At 40.1% G+C, this 13,660-nt stretch overlaps 1 protein-coding gene across 1 annotated transcript in view; it reads right to left on the reverse strand.

Annotated features, from left to right (window-relative positions):
• Window positions 1–1,215: 1,215 nt before the first annotated feature.
• The window catches only part of brf1a (BRF1 general transcription factor IIIB subunit a), a 118,196-nt gene continuing 105,751 nt past the window's right edge, over window positions 1,216–13,660 (reverse strand). Inside the window, exon 17 of the mRNA XM_083998930.1 lies at window positions 1,216–1,265. Within this exon, the coding sequence (XP_083855056.1) occupies window positions 1,250–1,265 (16 nt within the window). The 3' untranslated portion in view covers window positions 1,216–1,249. The remainder of the gene's footprint in view (window positions 1,266–13,660) is intronic.

Consider the following 13,660-nt stretch of genomic DNA (forward strand, 5'->3'; position numbering starts at 1 on the left):
TCGTCGTGCAGCTCGTTGTGTCTCTTCTCATTTACATTACGTGCAGTGTTTGTGCGTCTGTCTGACATTTTTGTTGTTGTTTTGCTCGTTAGCGTCGAGCCCGAGATGTTTGTCGTCGTCGTTGCTGTTGTTGTTTTTAATCTCGCTCGCTGCTGATTGCGTCTCGTTTGTTCGCTGTGTTTGTTTTTAAATCAACTCCTGTTTCCGATCGGTGGCGACTGCGCCTCAGCTCTCCGCCGCAAATAAACCAAGACGAAGCAATGTCAGGGAATAATTTCATTATTCACACAATAATCCAATCAATAACGTCAGGAGGAGGAGGAGGAAGGACGAGAAGGAGCGGAGGAATAATCTGCAAACTGGGGGCTGGATGAAATTAGTTCTGCGACGGGCTTGGATGTAAATAAATGATGATAATATCTGAGCTTCAAACTCGATTTTCCAGCTGGAGGCTGGATCTTCAGACACACAACACACACACACACAAGACAACACACACACAGGATACACACACAACACACACACACAGCCTCCTTCAGCTCTTCAGCACAATTAAATCAGGCATAATCACAAAAACCCACACACACACACACACGCAACTGTGGCCCACTAATACTTTCCCAGACACAAAATACACACACTCAAGTATACAGGGATGCACACACACATGCAAACACACACATACACATACACACACAACCCAAGCAGCAGCAGCAGCAGCACAGCCTCACAATGCAGCCTCACACACACAGTCTCTCATTTGTGCAGAGTGGTGTCCATTCAGGCTGCAGTGCATTGTGGGCCGGTGTGCGGTTTGGCAGGAGGAGACGAACGTTCGGCCAAAAGAACTGATTGTGTTTTCTTCTCCTCTGGCCGGTCCATCCTGCACTGACCCCATTCATCACACACACACACACACTGACACACAAGTCTGTGCATCCATCCTTGTTAGGACATCCCATCGACTTCCATTCATTGGACCAGCTGAGCAGAACCTGAACCAGAACCAGAGATCACATTTTGCCTCATGACAAGCTGCAGCGTTTATACTGGAAAACACACACACACACACACACACACACTAATACACACAGGATCTGACACACAATTGTATTGAGACACACACACACACACACACACACACACAGACACACACACACACACACACACACTGTCTCTGTGCTTCTACACTTGTGAGGACTGAGCCAGTGAACAAACAGGTGCTGCAGTCTGAGCCTCAGCGTCCTGCTCAAGGACACTTCAACCTGCAGAGAGCAGGAGGAGGAAGAGGAGGAGGAAGAGGAAGAGGAGGAAGAGATTTATTACTAATTTACAGCCAATAACAAGGAGTCAGAGGCCGCACAACCTCAACATGTCAGTCAGAGTGAATAAAAAGGGGGAATCAGTAACTGGACACAAGATATAAATGAAGTTTACTACTGTAGTGTTTGAGCAGATGCAACTAAACCGACCGTGGTTTTAATCAACAAATGAACTTTTACAGTAAAGCCAAGAGGAGACACACTCAGTTTAATTGCCTTAAATCAGGTAAAGTTTGTTTTTAATGGTATTTCTAGAGTATTTTTGTTATTTCTTTTGTTATGTGGCGAGTGACAGGGAAGTCAGAGCGAGAGGAGGAGGATGAGCAGCAAAGGACTTTGGGTCGGCCTTTAACCAAAGGAGGACTAATGCTACATGTTGCTCTACCCACAAAACTTAATTTAAGTGATAGTATTCATATGTAACATTTAATATTATCAGCCAGCGTTGGTATAAATAAACCGGTTCTGTTGGGTCTCATCACAGCTTTTATAGGCAACAGGAAGAAAAAAACATTCACACAAAGATTCAGGAAGAAAAAGCTCAACTCAGCTCAGAAACACTGAGGAAGACTCATCTGATAAACCTTTTTCTTTTCAAATCTCTGACGTTCAAAAGAAGAACGTGTAAAAAAACAACCGTCTGTAAAATCACCTCGACACGACTTCCTGTCCCGAGCTGCAGCTTCTTCTTTTCCCACTTCCACCAGTTCAACCAACAACAACAACAGAGCAAACTGACGCTGTTCAACATCGACACCTTGTTGCACCGACTGTCTGCTCTCGTCTCCGCCGCCGTCACTCAACTGTTTTCATTTATTCAACTTAATTGTTTCTATTAATTAATTGACTGTTGATGGTGTCGCAGCTCGTTTGTGTCGTCGCCGTCGTTTCTCACTCTCGGTTCTCTCAGGTGAGAATGAGACGAGACCTGATTAAAGTAAATTAATTGATCAGTGTGACACACGAAGACACAAACGTGTGTGTTCGCTCCAACTCCTTACCCCGATAATAACGTCACTTTAATGTTTCTAACGACGGAGGCAACCCCCACTGTTTGGGGATTTCCAGCCCACACACACACACACACACACACACATTCACATTCACACACCCAGGGCCATATTTAATAACCCACTAACCCGTCCGAGGCCGTTCGTTTGATGAGCGCTGTGACATTTCTCCAGATGGATGTGGTTTCTGGGTCAGTTAGCAGCGGGCCGCTCGGCGCCGCCACCGCCCTCGTCATCGTCCTTCACTGATTATTTTTGGGGACCGTGACACTTCTCGTCTTGTGAACAGAGATTAGCCGCTCACATGGAGACGGGTGGTTGTTAACGACACGCGCACACACAGACACACACACAGTTATACAGCTCTGGAAAAAAATTAAGAGACCACTCCCAAAATGATCAGTTTCTCTGGTTTTACTATTTATAGGTATGTGTTTGAGTAAAATTAAAATTTAAAAATGTTGTTTTATTCTATCAACTACCGACAACATTTCTCCCAAAGAGAGTTTAGAGCTTTTATTGGCTGAAAATGACTAAACTAGTCTAAATAACAAAAAATATCAAGTCTTTTCAGACCTTGAATAATAATAATGCAAAGATAACATGTTCATATTTATTCCTAAACAACACAGCAAGAATATTTTAACTCAGGAAGAGTTTATAAATCAGTTTTTGTGGGGTAATGTCAATGTTTAATCCCAGCAGTGGTTTTTATAATCTTCCTATAAAACCAGATGTGGTTAAGGTGATGACCTCATCAGTGTCTCATGATTAAGTAGAATGAGTTGTGTTTGTGTTGGTATTTAAAAAAGAAAAGAAAAGAATGACTGTCATACATGTAGAGATGCTTTTAAGAAACATTTGTGAAAGTGGTCTCTTTATTTTTTTCCAGAGCTGTATATATGTTTATTAATGAGGGTTAAATGCAGCTCAGTTGGAAGGAAAGGTGTGTTTGAGATAGAATCATAACATGAGAAAGTACCAGTGTGTGTGTGTGTGTGTCAGAGGCTGGTGGCGTGACCAGAGGGAAGGATCACAGTGTCACACACCACTAATCACACAAATGGGTAGGATCACATGCTATTAACACACACACACACACACACACACACACACACACACACACACTGACAAGTCTCAGAGATCAAAGGGTTTAAGGGAGTATGATCTCACCCACACACACACACAGGGAGCTTCACTACCTTGTACTCCAGTGTCAAACCTTCTGGCGACAGAGTCACACTCGATTTTCCAAAATAAACTCTGATTTCAGACTTCACTTCTTTCGTGACGCGATTTCACACGATGCTTAAAAATTACAAACGTCTCCATCTCCATCTGTGTCGGTGCAGCAGCTCGCCCTTTCACCTCAAACGCCACTGCCGCCGCCGCCGCCGCAGTTTCTGCTGCACAGCACAGCAAAAATGCAAAGGAAATAAGAAACGATAGGAACACATTCCTGCCCGGAAAACAAAAAACAAAACATGAATCAGCCCTTAAGTAGGAAAAAAGAAAAAACAACACAAAACAAACCCAACCTGCACAGAAGAAGAAAGAAGCTTTTGAAAGTCGAGTACAAACAAGTAGCAGGTACTGGAACTAATTACAGGCTTTGATTTCTGTAACTTCATACACCGTAATTAAGGAAATAAAAAAAATTTAAAAAAAGCTGCCTCAACACTTTTCTGTTTTTCTCTCTTTAAGGAACAATACACTAAAGCATATCTTTATTTTACACATACACCGACACACAACCAGCGACCGAGAAGCTAAACAAAAAGTTCTGAAGCTCGACAGAATGAAACTTCAAACTAATGAGCCACGAAACTGTAAAACAACGGGACGCAAAGAAGGAACTATAGAGAATATAAGATAAGAGTGTGGAGGAAAATTAATAAGAAATACAGTATACGTTTTATTTATAGAATTAAAGGAATAAAATAAAAGGCAGATAAAAAAACAAGACTAGTCTAAGCCTGGACTGTCAACCACCACATAAAAGGAAAAAGTCACCAAACGCATTTTTACTGTAAAATGTTCAATTGGAGAAAAAGTTAGAGACAGAACTCTTTCGTGGACCCACAAAGGTTAAAAACCTTTATCTACCTGATCTGGTTATTTAAGTATTTCTGTGTGAAGCCTCGTTTTCAGTCGTTCCCATTGACAATGTTCAAGAGATCCCTTCAAATTAAAAGCCCCCTGTTGTTTCAAGGCAGGGCAGAGAAACCCAGAAACCCCCCACACTCCCTCTTGCTCAGTTTGACTTGTGTTTGGTTATTCCTTCACCTCCTTTAGTGATAACAATGATACATCTATTGGAAGGAGTTAAGACTCAGTGTGCGGGAAGTGCTCTTCTGCTTCTCTGGAGTTCACAACAGGCTGGGAAACCAAAGTTTATACTCTATCAGTCTGAATCTAGCAACAATTTGGTTACTCGCAGCCTGTGAACTCTCCTTAATGAAACACTAGTTTGAAACTCCAGAAACTCAAATGTGTTGAGAAACTGACCAGTGGCTGGAAAAATGATCACTCACTCAGTCACTCAGTCAGTTCAGACATTTACATAATGCGTTCGTCTGACAAAAAACAGACTTTTAAAACACATGAAAACATCCTTAGTCCAACTGAAATCGTACTAAATCAAATTTAGTCATGAAATTTCATTTCATGAAGTCTCATTTCTGGTCAAAACTAGTCTCTTTCCACTTAAAGTAACACTCATCACCTAAAACTTAACTTGTTTTTAGATAATTTCACTTGTTTAAAACAAACTTTCTCTTGAAATAAGTACAAACATCTGCCAGTGAAAGCAAGTTTTTTGTGCTTGTAATACTTATTTCAAGTAAAAAAATATGCTTGAAAGAAGTAAAAAGTGTCTAAAAACAAGCTACTTTTTATGTGATGAGTCTTATTTTATGTATAATGAGACTTGTTTTGACTATATTCTTGGTAAGATTTTGACTTTCTGCAGTCAGTGTGGATGTTTTATATCAATCGGACGCCGAACAAAATGCATAATAAAAAAAGAGACGACTAACAAAAAGGTAAAACAAGCAGCACGCACGAAATATGCAGAGCTGTAAACTTGTGTCCATGTTTTCACCACTTTGCTGCTCGCTAACTTCTAATAGTCTGTGACGAAATGGATCAACCGGAAAGACTTCAATCATTAAGTCGATTCCCTCTCAACTTAACTGTGCATGTAAATATGTTGAGTTGACTGGCATTCAAGATTATAGGCTCTAAAATTATCTATAAACACGAATTACAAGCTGTTCTCAAATTTTATATGGAGCAACAGACGTCCAAGATTACGGCTCTCCTTATTATATCTTCCCTATGATGGTGGTGGACTTCAAGTCCCTAATCTACAATGGTATTACTGGGCAGCACAATTACGTACAGCAATGTTTTATTTCTCTGCTTCTGAACCTCCAGCATGGTTAGCTATTGAACGCACAACAACATCCGGTCTACCTCTTCAGTCATACTTGTATTCTACTCATGTTAAAAAACTCAAGAAACAGACAAAAAACCCCTTTGTAAAAAATACCCTCTCTGTTTGGCATGAGGCGCATGCCTATACTGGAGATGCACCTAAACTCTCTCAATTTGCCCCAATATGGGGTAATGAAAACTTTTTACCTGGTAGAGCGGATGGTGGATTTAAACAATGGGCTAACAAAGGTTTATGTAAAATAGCTGACCTATACATAGATGGGAATCTAATGACTTTTGATCAATTGGTCTGTAAATATGACATACCTAGGAATCATTTCTTTAAATACTTACAATTAAGGAGTTTCATAAAATCACAGGCCCACTCCCTGGATAGACCCTCCATGTCAGTTATAGAGAAGTGTATTGTAAGCAATAAGGATGGCCGAGGCCAACTGTCAGCATTGTATGTTATGTTACGAACCAAATCGAAGGACAATTCTCACTGTAGACTTAATGCATGGAGAGGCGACTTAGGAATAAACATTACAGAGAATGAATGGGAAAATGCTTGTCTAAAGGCACAAACAAAGACTATAAACACAGCACTAAAACTCATACAATACAAGTGGCTATTCAGAACTTATGTGACACCTGTAAAACTACATCTTTACAACCCCAACATCCCCGACAGCTGTACTAAGTGTAATGATAGTGTTGGCACTCTGCTGCACTGCATGTGGGAATGCCAAAAAATTCAATCATTTTGGAAAGATGTAACTTGCATGATATCACGTATGACTAACATGGTGGTCCCACTTGAGCCAAAGCTCTGTATATTAGGTATTTATCCTGATAATTTTGTACCGGGTCGCAAAAATGCTCCCATTATTGATCTATCCTTGCTTCAGGCTAGGAGAGCCATTGCACTGAGGTGGAAAAGTTTGGACAGCCCTACATATGGAATGTGGCTACAGGAAATGGCGTCATGTTTGACACTGGAGAAATTAACGTATCTGACCAAAGGGAAACTAAACAGGTTTAGAGAGATATGGGATGGTTTTATGCAGTTTCTGGAGAGTGATCAGACAGGAATCAACGATTAAACTTGCGCTTGCAGTATGAATAAACAAGACCACTATTGATTTTGTTTTATTTATTTTTCACATTATTATTATTATTATTTATTTATTTATTTAATATTATTATTACTATTATTATTATCATCACTATTATTATTTACTTATTTATGTATCTATTATGTTTGTTTTTCATTCCTTGAATGTTTATACTGTTGAGGGTGGGGGGAGGAGGGATGTTCATAATGTCACTGTCCCTGTGACTGTATGTTCTATGTTTAATGTGTATGTAAAAAAAAAAAAACCCAATAAATATATTGTTAAAAAAAAAAAAAACACGAATTACAGGACAAATGTTTTGACGCTGTTGAATTATGTTGCATGTTTCCTGTTTCAACTCATCAGAGCACGAAGCAGCTCCATACAGAGAATATTTCTTTCCGATTCTTGCTATTCTAGCTCGCTCATTCTCCTGGTACCAAATCCCTGCAGCAGGTTCAACATCTGGAGAAGAGGCAGCAGTAGCTACTGTAGGTAAACAAACTCGGAAGGTAAAATGGTCCATTCGGCTACACAGAGTCACTTCCTCAGCTTCCTTAATCTCCAGCATCTCATGTTTCCTGCAGAGAACGTCATTTATCACTTCTCCTAATCAAACGGCTTCTCCATTGTGGCATAGCAACAGCAGTAACCATGACCGCCGCTTCCCGCAAGCATCTGTTAAGTGCTGCTGGTAAAGAAAATTAAAAAAAAAAAAAAAACACCACACACCTCCATCTTCTCAGGTGCCATGGTAACAAATCGGTCCTTTAGGGGCGCTAAAGCTAAAAGCTGAAGCTAAAACCATATGAGCAACAGGCGGCGGCGATAAACTCACTCAATAAAACAGCTCAGTCGGACTGAAATCAAGGAATAATCAAACTGCAGCTGCGCCGTAGAGGCTGTGAAGCATTTTTTACAGTGGAAACAAACCAACATGTGAAGTTAAAAATGTTTAGAGCTGCAACAGGTGGTTGATTAATTTCATTTATGAGTCCACCACCAATGAAGTTACTGGCTCCATCGTTTTGAGTGATTACTTAAAAGAAACAGTCTAAATTTCTTCTCCTTCCAGTTTGTCCAATGTGAATATTTTCAGTTTTTAAAATCTTTTGACAACTTTTTTTTTTTAATTTTTGAAGCTCAAAAGTTGTTTAATCACGTCAACTTAGGGTTTTGACCCAATGTCTGATATCTTTTACCATTTTCTTCATGAAAATAATCAACAAGTGTCAGAAATAAAGTTGAATCTGTTCAAAATCCTGTTCAGTATCTTCTCTGTTGTGTTTTTGTTTGACTTTGAGGAGACAACGAGGAGTTGCATGCGTGCGTTTATGAATGAAGAGACACTGACCCATCGTCCTTCTTTCACAGCTCTACTGTAAACTTCAGGCAAGAAGAAGCAGCCGTTGCCAGGACAACCAGTAGATGCACTGCTTAAAACTATGCAAAATCCCATTTGTCAACATCTGCAGGCTGAGACTGCATCAGACGGTTTGTTGTAGTAACAAGATGTGTTTTTGTTTTATTGATACAGAATCTGGTCTGAATCACAGATCTATGAGTTTTAGTCTGAAGTCAGTTCAGAAAAATAAAGTTGCATTTAAGAAACTTTAGAGACATTAATAAACTTTGCATTAGTTCAGTAAAATGATAATGAGTTATGCAACAGCTGAGCTTCGTCAGCCGAGCTCAGAGTGAGGAGGAAGTGTCATCATCTTTCTTTTAAATTTAAGTATTATCACCAAAATAAACTTAAAGTAATGAAAGTTAAATTATCTGTGATGCTAGATTATGTCTTATCAATTTATTCGATGTCACTGGATTTGAAACTGCAAAACGTCTTGTCGTGTTAAAGGGATAGTTCAACATTTTGGCAAATTGGCCCATTGCCATAATCCCTATAGTTTTAGGAGTAGGTTCGTAAATTGTTTTCAAGGTAAATTCATGCAAAATCGCTGATGCGCGTTCCCATCGGGGACAGTTTTTTGGCAAGCAGTCTCTGCATTTGCCTCTAAAACAACTCTGTCTCGTTACGTTCTGTTATTATCTCATAGCGTGGTGAATGTGCAGGTCACAACTTGTCCACCAGAGCGTTTTGGAGTTGTTGGATTGTGTATTTGATGAGTTTAATGAGGGGAAACAAAGAAATCCCATTAGCCTCTGTAGCGTAGCTCTGAGCAGCTCGTAGCTCTGCTCCGCCCGTTCTAAAAAAACGAACCTACGCCTAAAACTATAGGGATGAAGCACACAAACACACTTCAGCTCCTCTTCCTCTCTCTTTATTGACGCCCCTGCTGTCGAGTGTGTGTTTATCTCCGTGGCCTTTTGTCTCTGTGGAGCTCTTCACTCTTCACTCTTTTCTTCTGCAGAGTTTTCTTGACTCTTTTGTTCTGATGTCGTTCGTGTTAATGATTCTCTGAAAAGGCAGATGGGTCTCCTCAACCTCTTCTTCCTCAACCTCTTCTTCTTCCTCCTTGATCTCACTTGTTCTGTGTTTTTTTTCTTCTTTCCAACAGTGAAACCGTGACTCCACAGATTAATTTGACTTTAATCACTTTCACCCTCAGAGACGAAGCAGCACCGAGTGTTCGGACTGAGTGATACTTCACTGTTTGATCTCATTGATAAAATTCTCTCTATCGTTCACAGTGTTCACCAGTTATTTTGAAGCCATGTTATAAGTATTAAGTGTTGTGTGTAATCCATTTTTAACTTTAAATTACTTGTTTATTTAAATGTAATCATTTTATTATTATTTCATCACATTTTATATTAATTTCGAACACTTTTTTTTACGTCTCTTCCTGTGATGCATGAAATTTATTTATTGTAAATCAGTTTGTGCAGCATTTCTTGCATGAATGTTGGTAAAAAAAAAAGAAAGTGTCTCATTAATTTTTACTGCTATAATCATTATAACAAACCAAGACTTTAATTAAATTGAATTCACAAGCCAAATTTAGAGTCTTTCCCATATTTGTGGTTTCTTATTATTAGATATTTTGTGTATTATGCGGTAAATAATAGAAAAAAATGATGAAATTTTGGTTAAATTTATTTGATCTACTTTGAAAATGACTTGACTCAGGTGTAGAAAGAGTTCAATGATGAATAAACAATAAAAACCAACAGGAGGTTTTAGTTTCATGATCGACAATAAAACACGTCGTATCAAACATAAATAAAAGTGCACACATTAAAACATTAGAAACGTGTGCTCCCCGCGGGAATCAAACCTCGTATGTACGTAACTCCAGCCTCACTTTACACTGTGGAGATACGAGCTGTCTGCACGACGGCGGCCATTAATCAGAGCCCGCTGGGAGTCGGACAGAGAGAGAGAGAGGCCTCGGAGTCACTTACAGAGGAGGTCAGAGGTCAAACGGCCCGTCAACAACAGCGCTGCCCGGACGCCCGCGGCGGCAGACTTTTCGGCAGACCCCGTCTCCGTGGTAACCGTTTACAGCAGCAGGGAGTGGCTCCCGACGCCCGGTCAGAGCTCGACGTGACACACACAGCGGCCGCGAATAAATCACACAAGTAGCTCAGACACACACACACACACACACACACACCTCCTCCCCCAGGATAAAGAGCCGAGCTGATAAAACTGAACTTATGACTTATTATAAGACGGATAATATCATAAGAGACAAAAAGTATTTAAACTTTAAAAACCTTTAAAATGTTTAAAAAAAAACTTGATGTTGCATCGCAGTGTGTTCTGTAAATCCTGAAATGTGTTAATAAAGTTTTATTCGAACAGGTGAATCATATAAACCAAATTGTAACCTAAAAACCAATAGATAAGCGTGAGTGGCATGTTGACCTGCATTACTTTCAATTAATTAATTGTTTTGTTGATTAATGACATGAAAGAAAGATTATAGATTATAGAAAAATATTATTTGGGATGCATGACAACTATCGGTACAGATAACTAATTAAATTAGTAGGCTTATTAGCCTACTGGAGCCATTTATAATCAGCCAACGTTGCCTTGATTTCACTTATTCTCAGTCCGTTTGCTTCCTGAGTTGATTTGAAACAAAAATAAAAGTTGATTTTTGAAGGTTCATAACTGTTTTTGTTGTGATGTAGTTTTATATTATTTTGTGCCAAAGGCAGAGCTATGATTCATCTTCACTCACTACACCTTAGCCTTTCTTAACCTTAGGTGTGTGTATAAACTATTAATGTTTTCATATCGGTGGCGGAAAAAACTGTATTATTGTGCAGCCCTAATAATTCTTCTTTCTGCTTCTTTTTCCTTCTATATTTGGGATTTTGTATCTTCATTGTATATTACATTTTCTGATCAATCAGGAATAAATATTTATCACAAAAGTGTATTTTCTTTCTGAGTGAAACCAAAAACAAATTTTAACATGAAGTGAAATAGAAGTAGATTTCTGTTTTCTTTCTTGTTGCAGCATTGAAACGTTAGTCCGTCTGTTTGCACCTCATTAAAGCTCTGCAATTTATTGGGTGCTCCAGCTTTCTTTCATTTGGGTTCAGTCATTTTCAAAGTGGCCCACTTCATTCAATTTTGTCCCGAGCTGAGAGCACCGATTCAGTATTTCTTTGCCTGAAGCGCAAGAGTGCCTTTCTTTAAGTAGCTTTATGTGATGAACAGAAGTGTTCATGTTAGCTGAGTCGTACAGAGACGAGAAGAACCAGGACTCCAAACAGTCCGAGTCCACAGAGACTGGGATCAACTGAGGAGATGGAGGAACACTTTTAGGTTAGGTTTTAACTGTTTACTGCACTTTAAAGGGATAGTTCACCCAAAATCCAAATTTCAAATCTCTTGCACTGACCAGCGGAACAATTTCTCATGTTGGGGCTTCAATATAAGAGGGACATTACAGACGAGCAGTGTGGAGGTATTTGGATGTTTTTTGGTCTGTCTTTTTGGACGAAGAAAAGTGAGCACCATTCACAACCGTCATATGGACATGCAGTGCTGCACGGAGCCCCGCTGTAACTCAGAGAAGGCACGGAGGACTCTGAAAATTCTCCCAGCCCTTAGATAATGAGTGAAATTTGACTTTTTGGGTGAACTATCCCCCTTTAAGTTAATAAACAGAAACTATTCTGCAGCCTGTTGCTTCACGTCCTCTCAACGGCTTCAAGGACTCGGAGAATAATCCAACTCTCTAGAAATCATCAAACTTTTAAAATGAGCGTCGCTGTGAGCCGGCGACGTTTCTCTCATCAGGATCATGAAAAGACCGGAGTCAAAGAGCTTCGAGGGCTTTTTCTGTAAACAAACAAAAAGCTGTGTTTTCATTCAGAAACGCTTCATCATCGCGTCTCCCCGACACCTCACAGACTCTCTGATCATATTTCCATCCTTTTTGTGACGCCTACATTCACATTCAACATCATCATCATCGTCTTATTGCGGTCAGAAAGTCTCCTGGGAGCCTGAAGACGAAGACGAGCGCGTTACCGGCTGATTTCAGAGCAAGAAATCTTCCACTGTGGGCGAGAAGCTACAGAGACCTGGTGGTGTTACTAAACATCCTCCTCCTGCTGAATCACACCTCCTCCTCCTCATCATCCATCCTCTTCTTCCTCCTCTTCCTCTGTGTTTGTTCTAATCGTCAGACTGAAATCCCTCCGGCCGACGTCGCTCTTCCTCCTCCCGCTGCTCCTCTTCGTCAGGCGCTGGTTGTGGTTTTCCAGCCGTCAGTCAAATCCACAGGGACCAAGAAGAAATGACTAAACAAACCTTCTCTGTCTTCTCCTTTTGTGTCCCCGTCCTCCTCCTCTTCTCCTTCTTCATCCTCATCCTCTCGCCCACTGTACGGTGACTCAGCCATTTCTCTTATCCTCCACAGAGTTCACAACTGAAACTGTAGCACAGATATAGTATATCTATCTATCTCCCGCTGGACCATCATGCATTGCAGCTTGTCTCCTGAAAGAGCTGCAGAGGAGGAGGAGGAGGAGGAGGAGGAGGAAGTCGAGGTTGCAGACGTTCGATGATTTTATTAACTATAACTTTCATTCTAGAGTCCGTTGGGGGGAAATAACACGTGGGCCCCCGAGGAGAGGTTTCAGCTTTTTCCTGCTCCAAAGTACTATACAGTAGTTGCAATTATGGCTTTTAAAAATCCACTCGACCTCTTTCTTTCTTGATGAAGCTGCAGCACTGACACATGGAGACGCCAAAATAAAAGCACGTGTTTTATATGTTTAAATAAAAGAATCTGATTCTCCCATTTACATCCACTTGTTTTGATTTAAGCTGCATTTTAATTGAGTTTTTTACTTCAACTTTTAAGCTGAACTTCCAGAAAACTCTTCAGATCATAGTGTTAAAGGGATAGTTCAACATTTTGGCAAATTGGCCCATTACAATAATCCCTATAGTTTTAGCAGTAGGTTCGTTACCTTTAATTGTCGGTGCAAGCTATTTTTAGAACGGCGGAGCAGAGCTGTGAGCTGCTCAGAGCTAAGCTACGGAGGCTAATGGGATTTCTTGGTTTCCCTCATCAAACTCATCAAATACACAATCCAACAACTCCACAACGCTCTCCGTAGCGTAGCTCTGAGCAGCTCGCGGCTCTGCTCCACCGATCAAAAAATAGCTTGCACCAACAATTAAAGGTAACTAACCTACTGCTAAAACTATAGGTACTATGGCAATGGGCCATTTGCCAAAATGTTGAACTATCCCTTTAATTCTTATCAGGTTTCGTTTCATTAAACTGTGAAAAAAAACAGTTTTGTTTTCTTGTTTTTCTTCTGCACTTCAGTT

The sequence above is a fragment of the Trachurus trachurus genome (assembly GCF_905171665.1).
Source record: "Trachurus trachurus genome assembly, chromosome: 22".
In the NCBI taxonomy this organism is placed as follows: Eukaryota; Metazoa; Chordata; class Actinopteri; order Carangiformes; family Carangidae; genus Trachurus; species Trachurus trachurus.